This window comes from Mastigoproctus giganteus, chromosome 12, assembly GCF_048544385.1.
Source record: "Mastigoproctus giganteus isolate SK-2022 chromosome 12, ASM4854438v1, whole genome shotgun sequence".
NCBI lineage: Eukaryota > Metazoa > Arthropoda > Arachnida > Uropygi > Thelyphonidae > Mastigoproctus > Mastigoproctus giganteus.
In genome coordinates this window covers 81,427,379-81,454,311 of record NC_143586.1, presented here as the reverse complement: position 1 = coordinate 81,454,311, position 26,933 = coordinate 81,427,379, and the positions used below count along the sequence as shown (strand labels likewise).

At 34.3% G+C, this 26,933-nt stretch overlaps 1 protein-coding gene across 1 annotated transcript in view; it reads left to right on the top strand.

Moving 5' to 3' along the window:
* The window catches only part of LOC150077227 (uncharacterized), a 99,069-nt gene extending 79,627 nt beyond the window's left edge, over window positions 1–19,442 (top strand). Inside the window, exon 6 of the mRNA XM_090385821.1 lies at window positions 15,457–19,442. Within this exon, the coding sequence (XP_090241947.1) occupies window positions 15,457–19,442 (3,986 nt within the window). The remainder of the gene's footprint in view (window positions 1–15,456) is intronic.
* Window positions 19,443–26,933: the final 7,491 nt, after the last annotated feature.

Genomic DNA, 26,933 nt, shown 5'->3' with positions numbered 1-26,933 from the left:
AAGTAGCAGTTGCTGGCAGTGAGTTTATAGCAGAAATCAGCTCTTGTCTTGATATTAATATGGTGGTCAGTGGATTATTTTCATTAATTACTTTCACCTTGTGAAAGTAATCGAGTTGTGGGGGGAAACCTGAAGGAGTTTCCTTATAAGGCTTTCTCCTGGTGCATATGGTCCTTTACTGCATTAGACAAAAGTGCTCTTTGTTTCAAAGGTAGAATTTCATCCAAATCTTAATCCCCAAAAGACAACAAAGTGAGCCTTCTAATATATATTTTAACTGACTCAGAAACAGGGCTATCATACCATATTCTGAAAACCTACTATTGACAGATTGATAAGACTAGGTTTGAATTTCATCACAAGAAATGTGCTTCATCTCATTCACAAACTGCTTTATGGTAGTGAAGACAGTAGATTTCATTTATTCACGTACCAATTTTACACTCATATTCAGCTAGCAGAACTTCATAAACTAAATATACATGTAAGAGGGAGTGTTATGGGACATGTGGATTACCATCATAGTTGGAAAACAAAAGAAACATGTGGGATTGATGGTTTTCAAAAAGAGGGTTTGGGTTGGTTTGGTGTGGTGGCACATATGCTTTTCTGTCCATAGTGTGCCAGGACTTGATGTTTATGAATACCTTGTAAATATTTCACTTTGGAATGTGTTCAAAACTTTGGTTTCTTAGTTTCTTATTGAAAAAGTGATTTTTATTTAGCTATGTGTAGGTAGTTTATCTATTTTATGTTCATTTTAGCATTAGCATTTACCATTAGGAAGGGCATATGATGCAAGAAAGCAAGCTTACATAAAATCAGCAAAAAAAAAAAACAAAACACTCAACAACACACACACACACACACACACACACACACACACACACACACACACACACACACACACACACACACACACACACACACTTCACCCATCCACTTGCTCCAAATGTTTGTCTAGTTCTGCCTTGAATCTGTTTAAGCTATCAACTTCTACGACAGATGGAAGTTTGTTCCAGCTATCAATCACCCACTGACTAAAGGCAAACTTCTGCACATCTATCCTACAACTGTCTTTCCTCAATTTGAATTTATGCCCTCTCAGGCGATTATTCTGAGCAAGAGGAAGAATCCCATCAGCATTGAGCATGCTCAAACCATTCAAGACTTTATACAAAACCTCAATCAGATCACCTCGAACTACAACCTTCATTTCAGAAGGGTGTAGTAGTTTCTGGCTTTAAAAAAATTAAATACCTCATGTATGTTGTCTTATCTTTGTCCCCCTAACACTTCTTTGAGTGTGAGCTGTTCATGTGTCTTTAGTAATGAATTGAAAGCCTCTACAATTTCTTTTATGCTTTTGGCAGTGTAACTTTTGAGTTGTGTTACAAATTTGGCATTGAGGTGGATCTTCAGTGTGGAATAGATATGTTTGGATTAGATTTGTATAACAAATTCTGAGTTTAGCTAGGAAATCTTCTTTCCATCCCTTTGATCTTACATTGGTGTTTTGTAGGTTTTAACTTATTTTATCTGGAACAGTTTATTCCTGCCAGTTTGTTTGCGAATGTGTTATATAGATATTGTGGATCAGTGGCTTAAAGTCAGCTTAAGGTATTTTAAAGTCTTCGCTTGTTAAAGTTGTAGTTAATTTTGCAGCTTGGCCATCTGCTGCATTGCCTCTTATCCAGCTATGGCCTGGTATCCATCAAAAGTGGGTGTATTTGCTTTATTTAAAGAACAGGGTTAGGATGTCTTGGATTTGCCACAGAATTGGATTATGAGTGTTAGAAGGATCTTTTAATGCTTGTAGCATATCAAGGAATCCATATACATCATACTATTTGATATATTTGTATGGTTTGTATATGTTCTAAGACTAGTTATATTGCTCACGTCTGCTATGAATATGTTGCATTTTCTGGTCTAAAAATTTTTCAATAATCTGTACCCTTTTGTTTATGTCAGAACTTTCCTAAATCCAATTTAAATTCTGGAGCTGGGTGGAGGTTCTGTTTTCAGCAGAAGTGGATGCATGTTGAATTGTTCATAAGCTTTGAGAGTAGGAGAAAATTGTGAAGTTGTCTACATAAAGGGCACTGTTTGCTGTAGGTGGTAATTTTTCTGCTATGGTATTTATTTGTATAGCAAACAGTGTGGCACTAAGAGTTCCCTACGGAATTGCTCATTGGAAGACCCTAGAATTCAAGGCTTTTACTCAAACTCAAAAGGTTGTATTCTTCAAGAAGTTCTGAAACAAGATGGATAAGTTTCCCTTAGTCTTAATGTATGTTTGTCTTTCAGATTGCCATACTTCCATGCCACATTGTATGCCTTTCCTATCAGATGAGTGTGTCGCATATGCTGGCATCCATTTTGACCACATGATCTAATGTTGATATATATCTTCTGAATCCACATTGTATGTTGTTTAGTAGAGTACTATGTTCTAGATACCAATTCAGTCTAGCATTAATCATTTTTCCCAGGATCCTGCATAAGTAGCTATTTAAAGTGATTGGATGACAGTTTCCTGGGTTTATGGACAGCTAGTACTATTGCATGGTGCTGCTGTACTGAAAACTTGTTTTCCATGTAGATTAGGTTATATAACAAGAGTACTGTATTCAAAGATTTATTGTTTATCTGTTTTATCATGGAATAGTGTGTTGTCAGGTATTGTAGTGCTTTGTCTTGTTTGGTTCAGTGCTCTGTTGTGAAAGAAGTGTTATGTGGTTAGCTTCTTTTTGAACTGAAATTTATCTTTTGTTCTATTTTCTCTTTGTATCTCTGGAAATTTAGAGGGTAGGATGTGTTTGCAGATATCTTGGCAAAAGTCTTTCCTAATGCCTTTGCAATTTCATTTGACTTTGCTATTTTTTGCCCTTCACAGTGGAGTGTCGGGAAGAGGACAGTTCTGATATTTTCCATTCTTTTTTTTTTTATTTATTTATTTATTCTATTCCATATTACTTGGGCTTTCATTGTTTGCTGTATTATTGAGACAAATTGCATCTGTGTAGATTTTCTCTTTCACATATGATCCTTGTTTTTGTAGGTTTGTTTTGTAGGTTATTATCTGTAGGTATATTGGAAATTGTGTTGACATTTTGAAAACTGTTTGCTCTGCCACATGTAATTACTTGTTTGTGACATATGGCACAGCTATTTAAACTGGTTCATCCTTGACAATCAATGGATCTAATGTTGACAATTTTCTGTATTTCTCCCAGTTTGCTTCTTCAATTCTCCACTTTGGTATCCAATTGGGACAACAGCTGGTATTTTTTATCATGGTGGTTTGGGAAGTACTCAAAAGGATCTCTGAGTACTTCCAAAATGAAAGCTGGGAGGAGTGCTGGGGAGTGTATCGTCGAGTGTTGGTGTTAGTAGGAGCACGAACCTATGTATGTGATCCTTTGTTTAGCAGTGCTCAAATTTTCTGGTCTAAAAATTTTTCAATAATCTGTACCCTTTTGTTTATGTCAGAACTTTCCTAAATTGGGTCTTTATTTGGAACTTTCCTTGCACTACTACTCCAACCACTTTGTGGTTGGAGTAGTAGTGCAAGGAGGTCATCCAAATCTTCATATCTCTTGGTTCAGTGATAAATATACAGGGTGTACATAAATTAGTTGGGCAAAATAAATGGTTTATTATGCGTAGGTATACAGCCAAACATGAGAGTACACATGATTATATGATAGTGAAACACATAAAGTTTACCTTTTTCACAAATGTTCGATGTGGCTGCCCTTCATTACTCTGCAAATGTCCCATCGGTAAATCAGTTCTTGCCATATCTTTCTGAGCATGTTCACGTCGATCAAACCAAGTGCAGTGCTGATTCGTGATTTCAATTCAGGAAGCGGTGGACTGTAAACCTGATCTTTTACAAAACCCCATACACTGAAATCTAGGGGTGAAAGGTCTGGTGATCGTGGTGGTCATGGAATAACACCTCCGTGACCAATCCAAACTGGGAATTCAGCACTGAGGTAAGAAGTAACCGCTGTTTGGAAGTGACAGGGTGCACCACCTTGTTGGAAAATGAAACCTTTTCTGGTATTCTCGACCGAAATTTCATTGCACTTGCACAGCGGAATGAGTTTCATGAAACCACAGACAACATTTCGCTTTTTCAACGCCGTTATAGATCTCCGTCATTACGAGAACACAGAAAGAATGATGAACAACCGCGAACTACATCTCACTCATACGTGGACTTGAAACACACATGTGGACAGCTGGCGCCATCGATCCGCAAACTTAGGATACAGTACTACTCATCTGCCGTTGAACTGGTACCTTACAATTAATATTCCGCAAATTATTCAGTTACTAAATTGCCTAACTAATTTGTGTCCACCCTGTATAATGCATATTGTAAGACAAACCCCGATGGCTGTATGACTGCTGTTGCTTCTAAGAAACTGTTGAGATGAACGGGGCAAGACAGAATATGCAACTCTTCTATATGTTGTGTTTCTACTATTCTGTCTTTCCTATAGATTGTATAGTTCTTTTTTACTGATGGATTGTCTGCTTTCTTGAGGTATGTCTCTTGTAGACAGACAGGTGGGAGCATACTTGGTTTGGCAGAAATGGATGTCACTGATAATTGATATTTCTGCATAAGTCTCAGCATTTTCATTGTAAGTGCATCTGTTATTTAGTTTTATTTATGTTATTGGTTTGCTTTCGAAAAGTAAACCAATAACATAGAAGTGTCTGTTTCCTCATTTAAAAAAAAAAAAAAATTTCTAATACCAAATCATCTGTTTCTTTTCTGTTTGTAGACTTCCATTTGGTCCTATTGGCTGGGTTCTGCTATGGGAGTAGTCTCAGTCGGAACAGTGATGGGTGTGTTAGTTTTTTGTTCTTGTGGCAATGGCAGACTTAAAAGTTCTTGAACCTGAGAGGCAAATTCTTTTGGTGGAATTGTGTGTTGCAGTTTTTGAACAGTTTTTGTGTGTAATTTTTGCAATAAGATGGTTTGTATATGTTTGCTGGCTATGTTATTTTCTTGGCTTCTTGATAAGTTGTATTGTATTTGGCTTTGTATTTCTGAATTGCTTTCTCTCTTTTCCAGATTTCACATAATCTGGAGAAAGCTGGATGGTTTCCTTTACAGTACACACTAGGCTTTGTGGTAATACATTTATTTATCATTGTCATGCATGCTCTTTTGAGCTACATGTGGCACAAGCTGGTGCTCCCTGACACGCCATCTTCTGTGAGTGTCCATATCTGACATTTATAACACCTAATTGGGTAAGGTATGTATCTCCTTACATGACAGGTCATATATCATGCTTTAATGGATGCTAGTAGTCCTTGTGATTTAAAAGTCAGGATGTTTCTTTCCCCTGTATGGAAATTTGTTTCACACCGGTGACACCCTGTACTTTTAGTTCGTTGTGGATTTCCTGCTCTGTGACAGATCCCACTTAGAGATCACGCTCATGCAACATGTTGACAGTTCTGTGGGGGGTTACAGTGACTGGTTTTCTCCAAAGTTTGTTGTTTTTAGTAAATATTCTGCCTGTTTTGAGTTGGTTTCTTTGACTAAAATGTCTTCTGACCTCAGACATTTGATTGAGGTGAGAGTTCCTATTATTCCTGCTATCCCTTTCTGAATGAAGAATGGGGACTTTCTTTGGGTGACTTGCTGGTTCATTTCTTTGGGTTTTTTTTTTTTTTGTTTGACTTTTGGCTGTGTTGTTACCTGTGTCTTCTGGTTGGGTGATGTTTGCTTCTTTTTACCTTGGAGGTTTTTCTTTACCACCTGGGTTTCTGGCCCCACCACAGGGAGGCAGAAAAGGAACAGTGCTGCCAGGTGGCCAAGTGGTAATTACAGTTAGTTGAGTTAGCAAAATAAGTAATAAAAGGAATAAGGAGAGAAAGATGGATTTCTTTTCTGGGGCCTTACTTGAAACTTTCAAAACAGAAAACTACTTTATGGAAACCGGAGAGAGAAAAACTAAAAAAGAACTTTATTTGCTTTCAGAGCACTATATAAATTGAAGAAAATTTCACAAGATCACTTGGCCACGAGATTTGCTTGCTACTCAGGGCCTTGAAAAAAGGATAAAGTTCAAGTATCAGCATGGAAATGCAAATGAACTACACTTGTGCTTTCTGTAATACTGAAAGTGACAACAGGAAAAGTAAAGGGGAGAACTTTCAAATTGAGGCTAGTCACTATTTGATCATTTGATGCACACAAAATATGGATAATTAATGGTTAGTTGGGAAGACAGAACTGTGTTAGTTATTTGTTCAGTCAAAAATCAGTGAAATTAGTATCAGTAGTGGTAAATGATGCAAGAAAGCCAGCTTATACAGTATTAGCCAAAAAAAAGCCAACACATCCCATATCCAGTCCTTCTCTTCTAAAGGTTTGTCTTGTTCCTTGAATTTATTCAAACTATTCACTGCTACAACATCAGGTGAGAGTTTGTTCCAACAACTGACCACCCACTGGTTGTAGAAAAATTTCTGCACATCTACCCTCCATCCTTCCTCAGTTTTAATTTATGCTATCTTTATGTATCATCTCAGCAAAATGAAGAAACTTGATCTTCTCCTAGGTGCCATACTTTGCAGAAATGAAGCCTTTCTTGGTAGGTGTACTCTTTTTCTGCTCTCTCACTGCTCATCTCTACACCCATTCCAACAGGTCCATGTCCTACCTAAAATGAGGCCCCCAGATCAGTATGCAGTACTCAAGATGTGGCTTAGCCATTGCTTTATACAGTGGGTAATTCCTGTATGCCATCAACAAAACCCCATGAGCTTCCTGGCAGTTATGAAGTTCTCTGCCTTACTCAGAGAACCTCATAACTGACTGCATAATTGCCCCCAGGGCTTCTTCATTCTTTACTACCCTGAGTTAGTAAAGAATGAAGCACACAGTTGGTATGTTAATCTGCGATTACTGCTCTGGATATGAAGTACCTTGCATTTGCCAATATTCAATTTTAGTTGCCACTTCTCAGCATATCTACCTAATTTATCTAAATCATGTTGCAGTAGCATACCCTGATTACTGCGATTACGGCACCTCCGTAGCCAGGTGGGCAGGAGCAGCAGTGCATAGCACACACTTCTTGATTAGACCGGGATTTGAGCCCGTGAGCCACCAAATATGGAGGATGCGGAAAGGTCAGGGACCACCGCATATCCCTGGAGCAATATGGCCTTAGTTGCTAATGCTCCTAAAAAAAAAAAAAAAAAAAAAAACAAACTGCGATTAATTTCCACAAATGGTAGAGGAAGTTGTTTTTCTGGCTTTTAGAATTCTCACTTGTGTACAGTTTCACCTCAGTTTAAGTATAGATCCATCACAAGCATTTTCAAAAAAAGTTGTGTATTTAAATATAGGAGACATTTATAATAAGAACAATTTCTATAAAAAGGTTACTGAGTTCAGAAGTAGAGGACAGATTGAGTGTCTGTTCCCATTTTGTAATGAAAATTTGGACTCCAAATAATAAGAGACTTTATAGTATGTAGTGTTAGAAGTGAGTGAGAAGAAACAGTTTGGTATTGAGACATTCTCCAGAAAACTAGGATTGCATTCTAGTGAAGTTTCAAGAAATACCACATGCTAAAATGAAAAAAATAATTAATGTTTAAAATGTCTAAAGCATTCTTAGAATGTTTTATCATACAGTTTTATATGTTAGCTCATACTAAAAACCCAAAAATAAATAATTTGTGAGCATCAAATTTCAAGCAATTTTTTTGTCTTCTTTTTTTAGAGCTGGCATGTATGGGAAAGACAGTGAAAATAATTCTCAACTGAAAAGGGTAAAAGAGTTGTTATTTCACTGGCATTCTGGAGTTAGTTTTCACATGAAATTTCATCTGCTCATTCTATGTACTTCATTTTGTGAAAACATTTTAAGCATATAAGGTGACCTGCTGTATTACTGGCAGTTTGGGATTTTTTAAGTGTATTAGCATATTACACTTGTCTTTGACAGGTCTGCCCATCTGCATGTAATAACTCTACTCCCGGTGGATGGATTTTTATGAAATTTTATATTTGGTTCTTTTTAGAACGGTTTGTTGGGATTCCTCAAATTTAATTAAAATTGGACCATTTAGAAATCTGACAATTATTATTTCATTTTTTTCATACAAATGAGTATAACATAGGCTATCTATTATATTGGTAATGGGGGCAATGTGTGCAGATTGGTGGAATGATTGGACAATATGGCAAGTGCACAGAAACAATTTTCTCATAAAAGTAGTTTCCCCCCCCCCAAATAATGAATTATTGCTATCTGATGATGCTCCTAATATGTAACATATTGCATACATTAACCAACTTAAAAATGTTTTATTCCAGTTATTCTATGTACTTTATAGAATAACTGGAATAGAAAGTTTTCTATTGCATTGTAAAAATTGGTATATTGGTGTCAAACTGTTTAGCCAACATAGTAAAGCATATATCACCTTGGTTGACTTCTTAAGCTTCATTTCCTGTTTGTTTGGTTGGTGTCAGCAAGAATTTCACATGTACCTAACTCCTGATCCCAGTAAAGGGCATTTTATGGTTTGTTTTAATGGTTCCAAGCTTTTCCATAGAATTATTTTTATAGGTTGTGCTCACCATTATTTCAACAACTGATCACCCACTCGCTTGGAGTTTAAACTGTTTTTGATCTGCACATGTGGCAACACTTCCTGTTCTTGTTTTTTTGGGTGGGTGGGGGGGGGCAGAATTGTCATTCCTCTGTACTTCTGCCTTTCAAACGTCATGGACTTTTCACATTTCTATTTTTATTCTTGTTTTATTATTTAGTTTACAAACTTTGTCAGGCTATCAGTTCTGTTAATTTTTTACAAATATAATGTCTCGGTTATATTCTTTGCTACGTGTATTTCATTTCATTAGGTCTGACATAAGTCTTTCTAGTCTGTTCCAGCCTCTGTTTATTGGTATTTATATTTGAGTCCATGCATTGTTTAGTTTATTTTTCATGGCTTTGGGTCCTTCACTGATCAGGAATGTTTTGCTTACTGCTTGTTGTATTATAGGGTTTGCAAGTTTTTTTTTTTTTCTGTAATAGTCCACAGAAAAGGTTAGGTTGGCAAAGACAGTAGTTCACAGATCTAGCTAGAACTTCAACAAAAGACGAAATACTTTTTTCTTCTTCATCAGTTAGGGGTTACATTATATTATTAATTAGGTTCCACTGAAGAACTAAATATGCAGAAGTTATTGTATTGTTTTTATCCTACATTTAGTTACTTTGTGAAATTGTTTTCCCCCTTTACCACACTGCCTGTAAAGGATCATGAGATGAGTTATAGCCATGGACATTTATTTCAAAAAATGTGATTCGGATAAATGATAAATGATAGAAGAAGGTGTTAATTCAAATTAAGCTAAGTTAGTTGTTGCTTGCGGAGTGGATGTAATTTTTGTCCAACCTCATTTTGTTCTTCACAGTAATAAAGAACATCAGCATGTTTTCAAAAGAGAATTAAGATCATCCATGTCAAATAAAATGTCATTTTATTTGACACTACATTTCATCTTTAAAATACAGAAAATTGGATCTTTGTTTGAATAGATATTTTGGGAAACTAGCCTTAAAAAAAAAAAAAAAAAAAAAAAAGAAAGAAAAGCAAAGAAGGCTGCTGATACTTTAAAGCTTTCTACATCAAATCAATAGGTAAAGTAATACATTTTTCATGTTTTTACAGGTATATGTATTTATTTATATTGGAGAAGAATTTTAATAAGCTTCTAATGTCATGTAAGTTCAGTGTAATTTCAATATGTGTTTGCGTATGTGTGGGATACTGTGAATTGGTAAATCTTAGGAATTACTAGTTCACTTTAGTAGACATCCAAAATTTCAGAGGCATATCTTCTAGCCTTCGAAATGATATTCTTTTCCATTATGACCGAAATACTATATATTATGCACTCTAAATATAGTGAATATGTTATCTAGGCAACTTTGTGTAAAAAAAAAAAAAAAAAATGACATTTCTTGTCTGTATGCACTGTCCATTTATCACTATTGTGATTTTTAAACAAGGGCTTAGGAGGGAAGATATGTCCCCTATTTCTGAAAGACAGTGAAAAAGGAAGCAGTGATAATTTTTTGGTTTATTCACTTTTCTGATTTTTAAACAAGGGCATGGAGTTGAGGGGGGAGTATATACCTACTATTCCTGCAAGGTTATCTGTATTAAATATTCACTCTATTCCAAATGTAGTGAATTGTGTTACCCAAGACAGCCTTGTGAGGGTAGGAAATATATCCTCTGCTCATGTTTAAAAAATTGGAAAAGTGAATGAACCACTGATGTGCATATGTACCTATTGTCTACACCAGCAGTTCCCAAACTGTTGAGATTTACAGACCACTTCAAAAATCAAAAGAAGTTTGTGGGCCCCCCTTCAAACAAAGAAAACCCAGTATGAACACTGGATTTTCTGAAAAGAAAATTCAAAGTTTAATGTGTGAAACAACTCAACTTTATTCTAATTTTTATACAAATACATAATAATAATTTTATTTATCATCAATTTGCAATACATAAAACGAATAATTTGAAATATGCATACATTTATATATACTAATCGTATCGAAAATAAGTAATGTTCTATGATGAAGTTCGTTGTGATTCTGTCACTATATTTTTTAAGAAAATAAACAGATAATAAACAGATGAAACCTTCTGACCGTTTTGTGGACCCCCCCCCCCTGTAACTGGTCTAAGCCATGTCCATATCTGTTTACATGTAACAAAGGGACTTCCATTGGATGAATTTTCATTAAATTTTATATTTGGGCCTTTAAAAATATTTGTTGAGCCATTCTAAATTTTGTTAAAATCAGACAAATAGAAATCCAGCTTTTATTCCTTTTTTCCTATATAAATTGTTTGGAAAAAAGCAAGTCATAGATTAAATACATGAATGCAATATTGTTAGCTTTCTTCACTTCATGTATTTTTATGTAAGAATTACATAACAATACAGGTAGTTCTCGACTTTACGAGTTAATTCGTTCTTAGCGCGTGCTCGTAAAGCGGGAATTTATTTCCCATAGACAATATTAAAAATAGGGGTTACATTATCAACAATGAAATTAGTTATTAGTAGTAATTGTTTTTAGTTTGTTTAAACAATGGTTGATTTATCCAAAGAAATGAAAACGTAGCCTGTAAAATCAAGCAAATTATAATAATAAAGAATTTATGACTTACAAATGTTAAAGAATGTTTATTCTTCATCATTGACTAAATGCACACTCATTGATCACTCATTATTGGTTCAGCACTCGTTGGTTTGTTACACGAGGAGTCGTCATCATCAGAAATGCTTCAAGAGGCGTTTATTTCAAAGATAATCTTATCTTTTCTTTATAAATTTCAATAGCATGCGTAAGCATTTTTTAACGGAACGCACAAATTGCAACTAACACAATTTGCGCAGAGTAACAAGTTTATAAAGCTTTAAAAAAAAAAAAAGGAATGAAGAGAAGATTCTGAAAATCTATTTATGTTTTTTTATATGATTGAGGATTTCAGTAAAGGGCAAACACATTTCACCATAATAACATAAAAACCCACACAATTCCAGCTATCGGTATTTTCACAAATGCAATAACATCGAGTTTACTACCCATTTATAATTGCTTGCAGTAACATAAAAACCCAGTAAACTGGAAAGTGCAAATTGTTTTTATTGTTTAATGGTCGTGACTTCCAGAAATGTGCTTTAGAAAAATATCACAAAGCCGTTCAAAATTGATTCCTATAACAGAACATATGATAACGATGAAAGTGTAGTGAATTTAATGATATGAATTGGTAATTAATACAATTTACACTATAAAAATGACCTTTTAGGGAATTATATAGTAAAAATTTTAACTTCCAAGGTCGTGGAATGAATTAACAAAAAATAATGTGTTATTAGGTTAACATTACGATATTTTCGCAATACAATGGTAACAGATTAATATCGTAAAGCGGGGTACACTGTATTGTATAGCTACGTGTGTGGTTTGAAATGCGGTATTTATGAATGTTTAACATTCATTTTTTGCAATTAAACATTCATTTTTTGCAATTAATGTTCATATTTTAAATTTTATTGATACTTGAAAAAAAAAAACTCGTAAAGCGAAAACTCATAAAGCGAGAACTGCCTGTACATGTGAAATGGTGTTATGTGAATGTGGCATCTCGTGTGAAGAAATTCATATATACAGCGATACCTCGCTTAGCACGGCTTCAAACAGCATGAGTTTCACTATAACATGGTTTTCAATTAAGTTTAAGTCCAAAATTTACTGTACATATTAAAACTCATTCAATAGCCTAGGTACGTGTACATATATGCTGTGGTGCCAACTCCATTGTCTCACATACACATATGCCAATAGCTCCCCTCAGGCAGTCATCAGCAACGTTGAACAGTGTTCAGTATTCTTAATTCTATCCTGACAACATGATAGCTTTTCAAACATTTCATTTCACGATGTATTTTTTACTCCTTTAAATACAATCGAAAATATATTAGCATCTTGGCTAGAAATCGCTGCCAACAACGTGTTCTGTTTGGCAGCATGTTTTTTCCCATTTGGAAAATGGTTTCACTTTTGAAAAGCAAGCTCAGACAATTGCCGAAGACACTGTGAAGATCAGAAAAGACTTGGGAATCGAAACTTTGGACACTGCCAATGTATGTGACTGCATTGACTCACATGCAAATGACTTAGCATGTTATGCTAAGCATGTTATGTTAGCATGTTATGCTAAGCATGTTATGTTAGCATGTTATGCTAAGCATGTTATGTTAGCATGTTAACTTAGCATGTTATGTTAGCATGCAATGACTTAGATGATGCAACTCTCCTTGAAATTGATGAGCAAATTGCATATGAAGAAGAGGAAAACAAAAGTGGCACCAATAGAATTTTTGGTAGAAGAATTGGAGAAAGTTTTTCAGGGGGATTGACAGTGCCTGTGAGGCAATTATGAAAGGAAAAATAAATCTGAATGTTGAAGGTAGCATCAAGATATGGCAAATTTTACAAGGTGGGATTTGATGCTATGAAGACTTGTACATCAAGAAAAAGAACAGATGACTTCTTTACTGAAATACCTAAATAAACAATAAAGCTGTTTTGTTCATCTCTCATGATGTTACCTTTTCATTAATAAAATTTTTGCAATATTTTTTATTTCAAATCCTTTTGACTATCAAGCGTAAATTCTTTATAGATTTATAGACTGTTTCTCTGATATGCATTCAATTAAAACCCATTAAAATTACATCTCAATCAGCACGGTTTCACATAACACAGAACAAAGTTATAATCTCAGTAATTAATTGATAAGGAGATAACTGTATTTACTTTTCACTTCTATTAATCACAGTAAAAATTGAATGTGCCTGAAATTTAATGCACCATATATATTAATTCGTTGATAGTTTAGTCTTCTAGACATCTACCAATTCACTTTGGTTAAAGTTCAAATTTTGGACTTGTACCAAAGCAAATTGGTAAATATTAGGATTTATTGATAAAGGTAATAAATAGTAGTAAGGGCAAATGATGCAAGAAAGCAAGATTATATAGCATCAGCCAAAAAAAAAAAAAAAAAAAAAAAAAACCTACACAGTTCACTCATTTGTACCCTCCAAGAATTTGTCTAGCTCTTGCTTCAATTTATTCAACAACCCATTCACTTCCATAATCAACTACCGGCTGAAGGCAAACTCCCACGTATCTATCCTGCAACCGTTCTTCCTCAATCATGAATTTATGCCCTCTCATGTGTTGTCTCAGCAAAGAAGAATGCCATTAACATTCAGCTTAATCAATCCATTCAAGACTAAACATCTCAATCAGATCTCCCTGCAGGTGCATAGTCTCGAGGTGCTGCAATTTGCAGAACTAAAGCTCTTTCTAGGTAAGAGCACCCTTTTATTCCCTTCACCAGTCTGGTTGCCCTTCACTGCACCCATTCCAGCAGTTCCTTCCTAAAGTGAGGCCTCCAGACCTGTATACAGTATCAGAACCTAACCTAACATAACCTAACCTAACCTGGTAAAGGCCCAAAATCAGACCTTTAGAGCAACACACACACACAACACGTGTATTTTTGATATAACAAAAAAGGGACTGGAAGCCTATTTAATTGAACAAAATAGGAATTAAAGTAAAATATTTTAGAGCCTACAGCAAATAACTTTAAAATACAGTTTATTGCATTTTGTTATGTCGTACTGTATAACATCTATTCATTATTATTAATATGGAAGAAACATTCCAGAATGTTGTTAGATCAGAAATGCAGATCTGTATTTTTAAAGAGTTTAACAGATTTACAAAACAAAGAAACTCTACTCACATAGATTTTTGCTTCACTTAGTTCATTTTGTACTGGAATTCAAAGAATAAAAGGAAGTTAACCCTATGCAGGTATGAATATGTAGCTATCCTTGCATATTTTCTTAGAAAGTTATTAAATTAAAGAAATTATTAAAATTATAGAATTTTAGATAGCTTATATCTGATTAAATGTAACAGACCTGTGACATGCATGTCACAGGTCTGCATGTCACATGTCACAGACCTGTGACATGCAGAAGGTTTTCCCCCTTCCTTTTTTGATGTTTACATAATTGTCCATTTTAGGTTTTATTTATTTGGAAAAGTTTTGGTCTTACTTATCTAAAAGATATGCTTCTATTCAGTTGGATCACTTTGAGTTTTAAATGGTTTAAAAACCATGGGGCACTGCTTTTTATAAATAGAGTTATTGGTTTCAGTCTTATAACTAATCTTTGATTTAAAAAAAAATAATAACTTGGTGAACAGAGCCATAGAGCAAGTAGTAATTTTTTTTTGTTATCAATGAGCAGCAAACTTATCTCTAGTTTGCCATTTATTTTAGAGGCAAGTCTACTGTTCTAATGTTAGTATTTCGTACTAACATTGAAAGATAATATGGCCCTAGCAGCCTATGTGTCGTAAAATTCCATCACAACAACGTAGCCAGGTGGGAAGGAGCAGCAGTGCGTATCACACGCTTCTTGATTAGACCGGGGTTCGAGCCCGTCACCACCAAATATGGAGGATGTGGAAAGGTCAGGGAATGACCACCGCATATCCCGGAGCAATATGGCCTTAGTTGCTAATGCTCCTAAAAAAACCAAATAACAACATAACAACAATGTACTGTTCTAATAAAATTTTATAAAGTATGCTAGTTTCTAAAGTCTAATTTTAAGTAACTGATGTAACTACTTAATTATATAATATAAGTAAGTTCTTTCTTGGACCTGGGCTTTTTCATATAGATGACTCTTCTAACATAAGTATCACATTTTTAATGCTGAAATATTTATTTTGCTTGAAATTGTTCTGTTTATATTTTTGTTCTTTCTTTTAGATAATACATGGCTTTGCTGTGATGATCTTATACCAGATATAAGAGAGTATTCTTCTTCTTATCCATCGTTTCTTTCATCAGAACTTCATATTCTAATGTGGGAAGTCCAGAAACACAATATCCAGTCACTAGAAAAGCATATAAAGAAGAATGCTGTTATTACAGAAACAGAAAATATAACTTCTGAAACTAGAGAATGTGATATGCACCACAAAGGCATCAGTTTTATTCAGGGTAAAAAGAGTTCCCCATATCTTGCAGAGTTTGATAAGGAATTCTTGCAGATGCCAAAGACAGATTTAATTTCAAAAGAAAAAACCCAACTTACTGTAAAACCAGATTTGGTGTGTTCCAGACTTGAATCTCCAAATAATAATGGAATTTTGTGTCAGATTGAAAAAGAAAATGCATTGCATCAACATGGCACCATACAAAAAACAGATTTATCACAGGAAAGTCTGGATATCTCAGATATTCCTCATTTAGAAAATAAAGATAACCGAGAAACTGAGATATGCAAAATATCTGCTATTCAGAAAGTGGAAAACATGCAGGAAATAGATAATGAATCCAAAATTCCAGGAAGTGAGCATGTAGATAGCACAAATAAAAGTACTATGGATTTTAACACGGACTTTAAAACTACAAACCAGATTTCAGCAGATCACAAATATCATAGTCTTGCAGATTTTTCAAACCCAGGAATTACACTTAAATTACTAGATAGCCCTGGTAAAAATGCAGTTAATAATGCTATATGTAACAAAATGCCAACAAAAATTCCTGAAACAGACTGGACATCTAAAACTTCAGATTTGTCTGGAGACTTCCATGTTATACAGCAAAATCAGCAAAACCAAGAGATTATTGCTGACAGAATTCAGAATGTTAAAGATGATTTCCATATAGATGTATTGCCAGAATTGTCTAAAGACTTTTCAGGATCAGAAAAACACGAAGAAACAACTGAGAAACTGCATAATTCAGAAATATTTATCTCGGACATCTCAAACAAAGTACAGGTAGAGACTAATAACATAGAAACTTTAACAACTGCTGAAAAATCATTAACATTAGAAAGCCACACTCTTTTACCAAAGAATGCAGAACGAATCTTAAACTCTTCACCTACATTAAATACTACAGATGTTAGTATGAAGTCTAGTGAATTAGAAATGACAGAAGTTTCACAGAGTGAAACACAAGTTTTAATGGAGGATGAGGTAACAAATACTGTTTCCCAAAACCAGTGTACAGTAGGCTATTTTCTAGTGAACAGTGGCAATGAAGCTTTAATTACAGCATCTATTGAGTCAACATCTCAAAATGTTATTGGAGAGATTCCATCATTGGTGACATCAGAGTATCCAAATACATTTCTTACATTGGGATCTTTACAGAATGTTACTTTGCAAAATGAAGTAGGAAAAGAAGAAACAGTATTAGTAGAATCTTTATGTGAAGATGGTATGATTCTTCAAACCCTTCCTTTGCAAACAGATTTGACTTCTGTACTTCCATGCATGGTTCAGACAAATGGTGTTTTAGAAAATGGAAATGTAATATTAACTGCATCTCGGATTACACCTACTACACAGTTGTCAGTTGCCTTAGATGAAGATAGGTCATCTATAAATGCAAAAATACAGGATTTGGTAGTGGCACCTGGTTCAAAAAGTCACTCCCAAGATGGGAAATTAGTTTCTTCATTTAAAAACTCCCAGAAAATCAACGCAAAGACCATTTCTGAACATGAAGTAGCAGCTAATCATCTGAGTGGTACAGTTGTCAATCAGCAAGGTTTGCCAGAAACACATTCTTTCTTTGAGAAAATCACTCATACAGTAGAAATAAACAGTCAGAAAATTAAAGGTGATGAATTTGCTGAAAATGAACCTGCATGTTTAAAGGAATGTGTACAGGTAATGAGTGAGCAAACTGCTATAGATAGCCAGATTGCTGAATGTTCAAACAACCAGGTAATTGATTCAGAAATTTTGCAACAACTGGACTCAAAGAAAGAAGCAGCACACATGCCTGTGAAATTAAGTGAGATTTCAAAAGACCCTCTTGCAGCAGTGGATGTTATTGTAAATCCAAACTTGACTAATGTACAGGTGCAAAATGAAAATGAAAAATTTGGAAGTAGGAAGTCTCTAATTTCAAATTCATTCAGTTCTGTTAGTCATGAAATCAAAATGCCTGTGACTGGGATGGTTTGTCAACAAATAAAAGTGTCTAATGCTGGACATGATTCTGGTAGTATTCCATTATCCACTATTACAACATTTTCACCTAATCAAAGTACACCTGTTATTTTAATCCGTGGTGAAGTGATGAAAGTTTTGGAAGTAAATGGTAAGCAGATTGTACAATTACCAGCTGATATTAGTTTGGTACCAATTCCAACTAAAGAAGAAGAAGAAGATATAAAGCATTTGGGCACTTCATGCCAACTTGCCAGTTTTCAATTGAATGAATCAAATGTGGTAGATGAGAACAGTGAAAAACTCCAAACATCACATGCTTCACTGGAACAAAAGATATTGAAGGAACCTGTTTCAAATAGAAAAAGAGGTTACTGTAATTTGCAACAGAGTGAAATTAAACAAAATAATCATTTTGTAGAGGAAGAAGATGGCCGTCTTACAAAGTTGGAATCAACTACGACCTTGACTTCTGAAGTTGATCCTAAAGCCCATTCTGTCTCTCCACCTTCAAAGTCTCCTGCTAAGATGTTCAGAAAAATGCGCACAATTGTTCCTTCTGCAGGTGTAGAGAATGTTAAAAAATCCAACAAAAAATATGTTCTTGAACCTATCAAAAGAAGCGTATTGCAGACACTTTCTCAAGGAATCGGAGATTTGACTATGGCATTAGATTTTCTTTCTGATGGATCAGATTCCAAATCCAAAAAATCTTTATGCAGAAATGAAAATATTACAGGCAAGAAGCGTAAAAGTGTTATTAGTAATGGTATTAGTGCTAATCTTTTTGTTTCTTCAAAGAGTACCAGGGTTGATGAAGTGAGTGAAAACCAGCTAGAAGTGAATGGAACAAGTGAAATAAGTGGACAAAGTCCTAATTCGGTTTCTCCAAATAAGTCATATTACTTAAAAAATAAACTACCTTCTTTCTCAAAAGATAATTTATTAGACGAACAACTACCAGGAACAACCCCCGGAAATATATTACAGCAGATTAAAACACAAGTTAAACCAAAGCCTGTTACTAGTGGTTTTGCAGGTTATTGTCCAAAACCTTCAAAATCCGATGTGGTGGTACAGTGCTCAAACAAAAGTAATGAGCAGGGTGAAGATACCAGTGATAATTTAGAGTCTAAAAAAGATACCAATGAACAGGAGACAGCAGACCAGTTAGATGGAAGCAACCACTCAGCACATGATAATACAAAAGAAAATTGTGATATGGACTACGTTTTGCCATATTTAAAAGGACGTGGAAGGCCACGAGGAAGGGGAAAGTGTATAACCAGCAGAAAAGAAAGAGAAGATGGAGAGAACAGAAGAGACACTGAAGATAGAACCTTAGGTAGGGGGAGGGGTAGATGGAATGGAAGAAAAAGAAGAGGTAGAGGGCAAGGAAGGGGTAGAGTGAATATGCAAGAAGGTGGTAGTGAATGGGGAAAAAAAGGAAAACAGGAAGAGGAACAAAACAAAGTAAGAGAGGAGTGTGAAAGGAGAAAGTCGGCACGTGGCAGGGGGAAATGGAGGGGAAGGGGAAGAGGAAGAAAACTTTCTGAAGTTAAAGAAAGTCCTCTGGGTGAAAAAACTGAAGACAAGACTAATCTTTCAAGTGCCAATACCACATATGAGCAACTCTCTGAAGTAAAATGTAATCTATTTGAAAAAGATAGTGACAATTTATGTCTTGCAGACCTGATGCTTGATTCACCAAAGAAATGTAGTGAGACTACAGCTGACAGCCTAATTTATGAACTCTGTCATAGTGTTTTGCAGAACTGAGTTCAGCTCTCATGATCATAGTTAAAATATATATCAACTTAACCATCATCATAATGTATATTTGTATAGTTTTGTAAATACTGCTATCTTTTATTCATTCATAAAAAAATACCACCAGAGATGTATGCATAATAGTTCAGGTTATTTTAATATTAAATCTCTTCCTGTGTGGAAGAATTGTAAGTAAAATTCAACGTCATTATGTATTATAACCAAACATTCTTTTCCAAAGCATACAGAGAAATCTTTGTTATTTTGTTATTTGTACAACTGTACTATGATGTAAATAAAATTTGAATGTAAATTATATAATTATACTAAGCTGGCGATTGTTAAAGTTGTTTTAATTTTGTTCATTTTGGAAAAATACAATCTCAAATTGTAATTTTATAAGACGTAGATTTTTGAATGTTCTAGATATTAATGTCTCATTTATGAATTTGAGTTTAACTGAGATGTGAATAAAAATCCAATTTTATATTTTATATCTTCAACAAGGTATTTTAGGTTATACTTTTTTTTCCCCCCATAACTGTTTGGAAAGGAAGTTAGCAAATTTCTTCAGAAGTATTTTTGAAGATTTGAATATTGGTAATTTTCTTGTGAAAATAGTTTTGAAAACACATCTTGCATATCAGTCAACACACATGACAGAACTCTGTAGGGATGTATGGAGTATACTTTCTAATACGAACTAAGACAATATGTATTTCAGTGAACTGTGTTAAGTCCTTTAAGTCACCTTGTGGAATATGATATTTAAAATGTTATGGTAATGATAAGCAACTGACAGGATGTGCAGAACATTAAGGTCTGCCATTGTGTAAAAATTTTAAATTCTGTTCCTTATGTAACATGAAGGGTTTCTCATTTTATAAAAGTAGATACAGTACTATAATTGGAAACGTGAGATAGCTTTGGAAATATTCAAATTACACTGAGGTAAAAGTGGAAACTAGAAGAGTTGAAGCTTATCTTATTTTTGAAATAGCTGACAGTATACAATTACAACTTACTTTCAAAATAAGTTACTAATAAATCATGAATTTCCAAATATTATTAAAATTGATTTATAATACTTCAGCATCATTTCCTTTTACTTGAAATTTTAGATATGTAATATCTCAACTTCATCTATCCTTTTTAAATTGAAATTTTAGATATGTAATATCTCAACTTCATCTATCCTTTTTAAATTGAAATTCTGGCAGCTGTCTGTTGGCAGTAACTGCATAAAATATATTTGTATTTGGAACACAGATATACATGCATCATGACATAAATATTTGTCAGCAAGATTGTCACTATGCTCATCTAATTATATGAACATTCATTTTTTGTTGGCTAATGTTTACTTTCTAGTAATTATTTTTATTATTTACTGAATTTCATACTTCTAAGTTATTTTATTTGGATGTTTGATTTTCATATAAGTTATATTAAGTTATTGCAGTATTATGTTATTAATTAGATGAGTTATTTAATATCACTTAAAAACCACATCTTAAAGTTTATAAAGTGTTTTTATTATTATTATTACACTGTTTAGGTTCTTTTATCATCCATCCAGACCTGTGAATCAGCCTTTCAAAACAGGAATCTTTGCAGTTTTGCAAGGATTAATCCAACCTTTTTGATCTTAATTCTGTATTTTCAATAATATCCATTTCCACCATAATTAACTTTTAAACTTTCATTCTCTAAGAGCTGTTAAAAAAAGATGTTGAAATTTAATTACCTGGTTAGGATTTTAATTCAGCAAAAAAAAAAAATATATATATATATGTGATAATTAGTAATTTTATGTTGATTAACTGTAATTTGGTTACGCTTCACAGCTGTGCAACTAAATTTTATTGCAATTTATCTACTGAAATGAGGGATGGAGAATGAGAAAATTAAATAAATTGTTTTAAAATTTTACTTGTTATCTCTAGTATACAAAAGAAATCACAAATTTTATATTAGAGCACAGTGAAATGTTACACCTTTAATCCTAGGTCAGTTGCATCCCTATTTTCTTGCATTGTGTGTACTGTGTCCCCCCCCCCTTATACTCTTTCCCTTGTCTGTTATTCTCCACTTTCCTTAATTTTTTGGTATTTTTTATCTAGTAAATACACATGACAGAATAGTTTCCAGAAAAATATACATGATGTGGTATATACAGTATAGCAAGCCAAATCATACAGGATGATTCAAAATTCATGAAACGTAAAAACAATTTCTCTCATTTTATGATATCCATATGAAGAATAGTGCTTATTAGATTACGCTTAAACTCATTCATATACCAGTTTTTCAGGATGAAGCCATCATGATATATTGTATGTCTGAATGTGTTTGTAGTCAAACATTACTTTTGTTCAAAATCATATGCAAATATCAAAGCTGAATTTTGAAATTCAGTACTACACAGTGTTTGGAATTATTTAGTACTGAATTCAGTACCAAATAAATAAACAATCTCACAATTAGTAACCTGTTTTCATGAAACAGATAACATTCATAAGGGGGGGGGGGACTGGACACTCGTCATTGCTAAGCAAATTAAAACTTGAAAATGCTAATCAAAATTTATTGCTATTGCATTTTGGATTGTTTTGGATTATTGATTTTGGATTGTTTTCTTCAGTGATGAAGCTTAGTTAAAAATTATTTTTATTATCTGTTATTTTATTCATTATAATTACTTGATTGCATAATTTGAAAATAACAATAAATTTAAATTCTGATCTTTGGATTATGTAAATTTTGACTTTCCCTGTAGAATTCCCTTGTTATAACCACTTGAGTGGTTATAACAAGGGAATTCCCTTACATCCTCAAAACTTGGTGTGATGTACCATTTCACATTGCTTAATGGTTAGACCTCACTTCTTTGAGAATACAGTTGCCACAAACATACCTTGAGATTTAATACACTAAGTTACTGTGCTAGCTCAACAGTGACAAACATTATTATTAATTTCATCAAGATGGGGCACTTGTCGTGCATTCAGTGAAAAAGTGACAATGCTAAGTGACTTTTTGGTGATTGTCTTATTTTTAAAATTTGTTGTCTCCAAAATTGTGAATGGATTGAGTAAGATAATTGCTGATGGCATCCTTCCTCCTGCTGATATTACACACATGAAGGAGCATAAATTCTAGTTGAGGAAGAGTGGTTACAGATATGTGAAAGTGGTTTCGCATATCTATCCACAGATATGTGGATAGATATGTGAAAATTTGCCTTCAGACAATGGGTACTTGATTATTGGAACAAACTTCTATCTGGTGTCGTAGAGGTGGGTAGGTTGAATTAGTTCAGGGAAGAACTAGACAAACTATTAAGGGAGTTTGACAGGTTGAAAAATGTTTTTTTTTTTTTTTTTTTGTCTGATGCTGCTTTCTTGCATTATTTGTTAATTGTACTAACCCCAGGTTTAAAGTTGTTTGATAATTATTTTTGAAGCTGGTTGAAAGGCAAAGTACAGTAAACACTGGTTATAGATCACGTTTGCAAACTGAATTTTGATTCTAATAAGCGAAAATCAACAAATATTATCGAGGCTATAAAAATAAAGATAAAAAGTACAAATTTACATATTATTACCAAAGGTTTATTACCAATTAAATGATACATGAAAATCGGAAGAATATTATCCACAGGTTAGCAAAATAAAAATAAATTCATACTTACATATATAGCTTAATTAATATACATATTAATTAAACATAACACTTCGTAATATGATTATAATTTAAAATAGTCACTTATTTTAGATTGCTTTAAATTATCACTTCTTCTTCAAGAGGAGTGTTTCCATTTACAATGGGTTCCCTCCGCCTACAAGTTATTTCTTGTTAGGAATTTTTTCCCGCCATAAAGTGCGGTTCAAGGTGTCTTGGTCGGTTAAGCCTCGGGCTGTCGTGTACTCCATCCATCCATGTCCTCCTAGGTCTTCCTCTTCTCCTTCTTCCAGGAGGTATCCATTCCAGGATAGCTTTTGGATGCCTCCGTAGCCGAGTGGGCAGGAGCGGGAGTGCAGTAGCACACGCTCTTTGAGTAGACCGGGGTTCAAGCCCCTGACTGCTGAATACGGTCGATCTGCCAACCCGCACTGGACCAGCGTGGCAGATTATGGTCCATTTCCCTCAGCATGAATTGTTGAGGAGGCTTCCATCCTGCAGTGGGTTGATAATGGCTGCACTTTACTTTTTTTTTACCATGTTAGACGCTTTTCTTTGATGGTGTCAATAATAGTCTTTTTCACTTCCATTTTTTCCCTTATGTTTTCATTCCGTTTTCTGTCTCTTCTAGAAGTTCCTGCTGAGCATCTCCAAAAATCCATTTCTGTGGAGAGCAATTTGTTTTCCGCTCGCCTATTCAATGTCCAGGTTTCAGCTCCATACAATAGAAGACTTTGTACAGTCGTTTGAAATATAAGTTTCTTTGTTTTATTTAGGATATTTTTGCTCCACAGAACAGAGTTTAACATGCCAATAGCCTTTCTGCCGTCTGTAATTCTCTTATTGATCTCTGCTTGGGATGATCCATCACTTTGTAAGATTGATCCCAAATATTTGAATTTATCGACTTGTTTGATTTTAAAACCTGCAATATTTAGAACGTGTCCTGATCCTGAAGACAACATTTCAGTCTTGCTAAAATTGATTTTTATTGTTTATATTCCTCAAACAATTGACGACATGCATACTTTGCATCTTCTAAGTCTTGTGCTATCACCACCTGATCATCTGCAAAAAGTAAATTGTGAATATAGGTGTTCTTATTAATCGGCAATCCATTTTATTACATTTTTTTTGATCAGGATCTTAGGTAGATGTCGATATAAATTTTGAAAAGTGTTGGTGACATGCAACAACCTTGTAATAAGCCTTTTGAAGTGTGGAATTCAGGTGACAAAGATGATCCCACTTTAATTCTGCATCTATTATTCCTGTAAATTGCCTTAATAATGTTAATCAGTTGTCCATCAATATTTGCCTCTTTCAGTGCTTCCCATAAGAGTTTTCTTGGAACACTGTCATATGCCTTTTCAAGGTCAATGAAAATCATAAAGATTTTTTTTCCTTTTGATTGGCGTTTTTCAAGGATCTGTCGTACTGTTGAGATATGATCTATACATGACCTTCCAGCTGAAAAACCACTTTGGTCTTCTGATACCTCGATTTGGGCTTCTAAATGGTTCCTGATCCATTTTCCCAGGATCTTTAACAGTGGGTTCAGGATGCATATTACTCTGTAATTTGAACAGCTTTTCCGATCACCCTTCTTATAAATTGATGTAATATATCCTGTTATCATTTCTTTCGGTATTTCTTCTCCTCTCAGTATATTATTTAACAGTTTTTGTATCAGAACGGCCACTCCTCTTCCTCCATATTTCAGAAGTTCCATGTAAACTCCTCCAGGTCCAGGTGATTTGCCATTCTTTCCTTCCTTCAGCAGGAGTTCCCCTTCCCTAACAGAAACTTTTAAGCCCAAGTCTTCTACACCAAAATCCTCCATCGTCTTGAACTCTTCCCGGTCTTCTTTTAAAAGTCCTTCATAGTACTCCGTCCAGTCTTTCAAAGGTATTAATTGCAAACCAGCATTATGTTTATTCTGTTTTCTCAAGTCTTTAAGGACCTTCCACGATTCTGCTGATTGCTTGAAGCCCAATTTGCTATTAATAGTTGCGCATTTCCTTTCCCATTCTTCATTTTTCGCTTCTACTACTAACCGATTGGCTATTTTCTTTTTTTCAACATAAATGTTCCTATATGCATCATTCCTATCACCCAGCCATTTCTGATATGCAAGTTTCTTTTCCTCTATAGCAGCTCTTACTTTCTCTGTAATCCAGGTCTTTTTTGGTCCTTGGCTCTTCTTTTTAGCTAGGATTTCATGAGCTATTTTTTTAACAGTATTTTTTAAATATTCGTAGATTTCTTCAGTATTACCTTTTATCTCTATGTTAATTGCAGCATCCAGTCTTTGGGTGAAGTTGTTTCTAATGCTGTCATCCTGGAGTAGGTCAATGTTAAATTGATCCACTTGTAGCATTTCTCCTTCCCTGCATTGTTGGTTGTCCACACATACTTTCTTAATCCAGTTCCACCTCAGTGTTGTTTTAACAAGAAAATGGTCAGATCCACATTCAGCTCCTCTATAAACTCTGACATCTTTCAATACATATGTATGTCCCTGAATGTTTTGAAATAATGTAATCTATAACTGATCTAATTTGTCTTGTCTCCCGTGACCAAGTATATTTATGGATATCCTTGTGTTGGAAAAATGTGTTGTTTATTCTCAAGTCGAACTGTTCACAAAGATTGCAGAGTCTATCTCCGCTGTCATTCCTCTCTTTCTCTCCAAATCTTCCAATAACTTTGCTATTTTGTTCAGTTCCTACTCTTGCATTGAAATCTCCCATTAGAAACATCTCTTTGTTCTTAGGAATTTTTTCTATTAGTTCTCTCAGATCCTTCCAAAATACATATTTCTCTCCCGTATATTTTCAGTTCCAATGAGATCATTCTTTCATTAATAAATTGCCAGTTTTTGATGTTGTGTCTCAATTTCTTTTTAACAGCAATAGAAACTCCTGCTCTTGCTCTTTCGCTCTTATCAACTCCACTCCAAAAATGGTAGTATTCTCCCATTATTTCCTCTCCACATCCCTTTTTCTTTGTCTCTGATAACACGACGATGTCTAACTTGAATTTTTGCAGTTCATCCGAAAAAAAGTTTCTTTTAGTTGAAAGGCCTTGACTATTCCAGCATCCCAAAATCATAGTCCTTTTCTGTTATATTCACAATCACTTGCACCAGTTTCTTCCAATGCTCTCCTCAGGATGGATATAGCTTCATGAGTTTGCCATTTTGTAACTGGAATTCGTTCTGGTTCATCTTCATTTACTTCCTCCTCAGTAAAATTATCAGTAACAGACTGGGCAATTTCTTCATCTATTAAAGATTTAGTAACTTGTAGATCACGATCTATGTTCACCCATGTCTTCAGGGTTTTCAACATGATCAGTATCGTGACTTAGTTGACCATCATGAATAATTAATCCACATTTTTTGAAACAATTACTAATGCAGATTTTGGATACTTCATTCCAGGCACTCATTGTCATATGAAGTGCATCTAGAACAGTTATCTGCTTTGTGATATCAGATGATGTTCCCAAACCATCTATAGACTGGATGATTCTTTGCCTCATATCCAATCTATAAAAGGTCTTAAAGGTTTTTATTATTCCCTGGTTGAGAGGTTGAATCAGTGGTGTGGTATTCAAAGATAGAAAACTAATTCAATGATTTTGAAAGTCTTTGGATGAGCTGAGCAGTTGTCCAAAACCAATGCAATTTTTTTGTTTTTCTGATCCAATTGTAAATCCCATTTACAAAAATAATCTTCAGATAAAGAAGCTATCGTCCAAGTGTTGGCATATTCAACAGGCAGTACTATTTTACTCCTTTGAAACATCTAG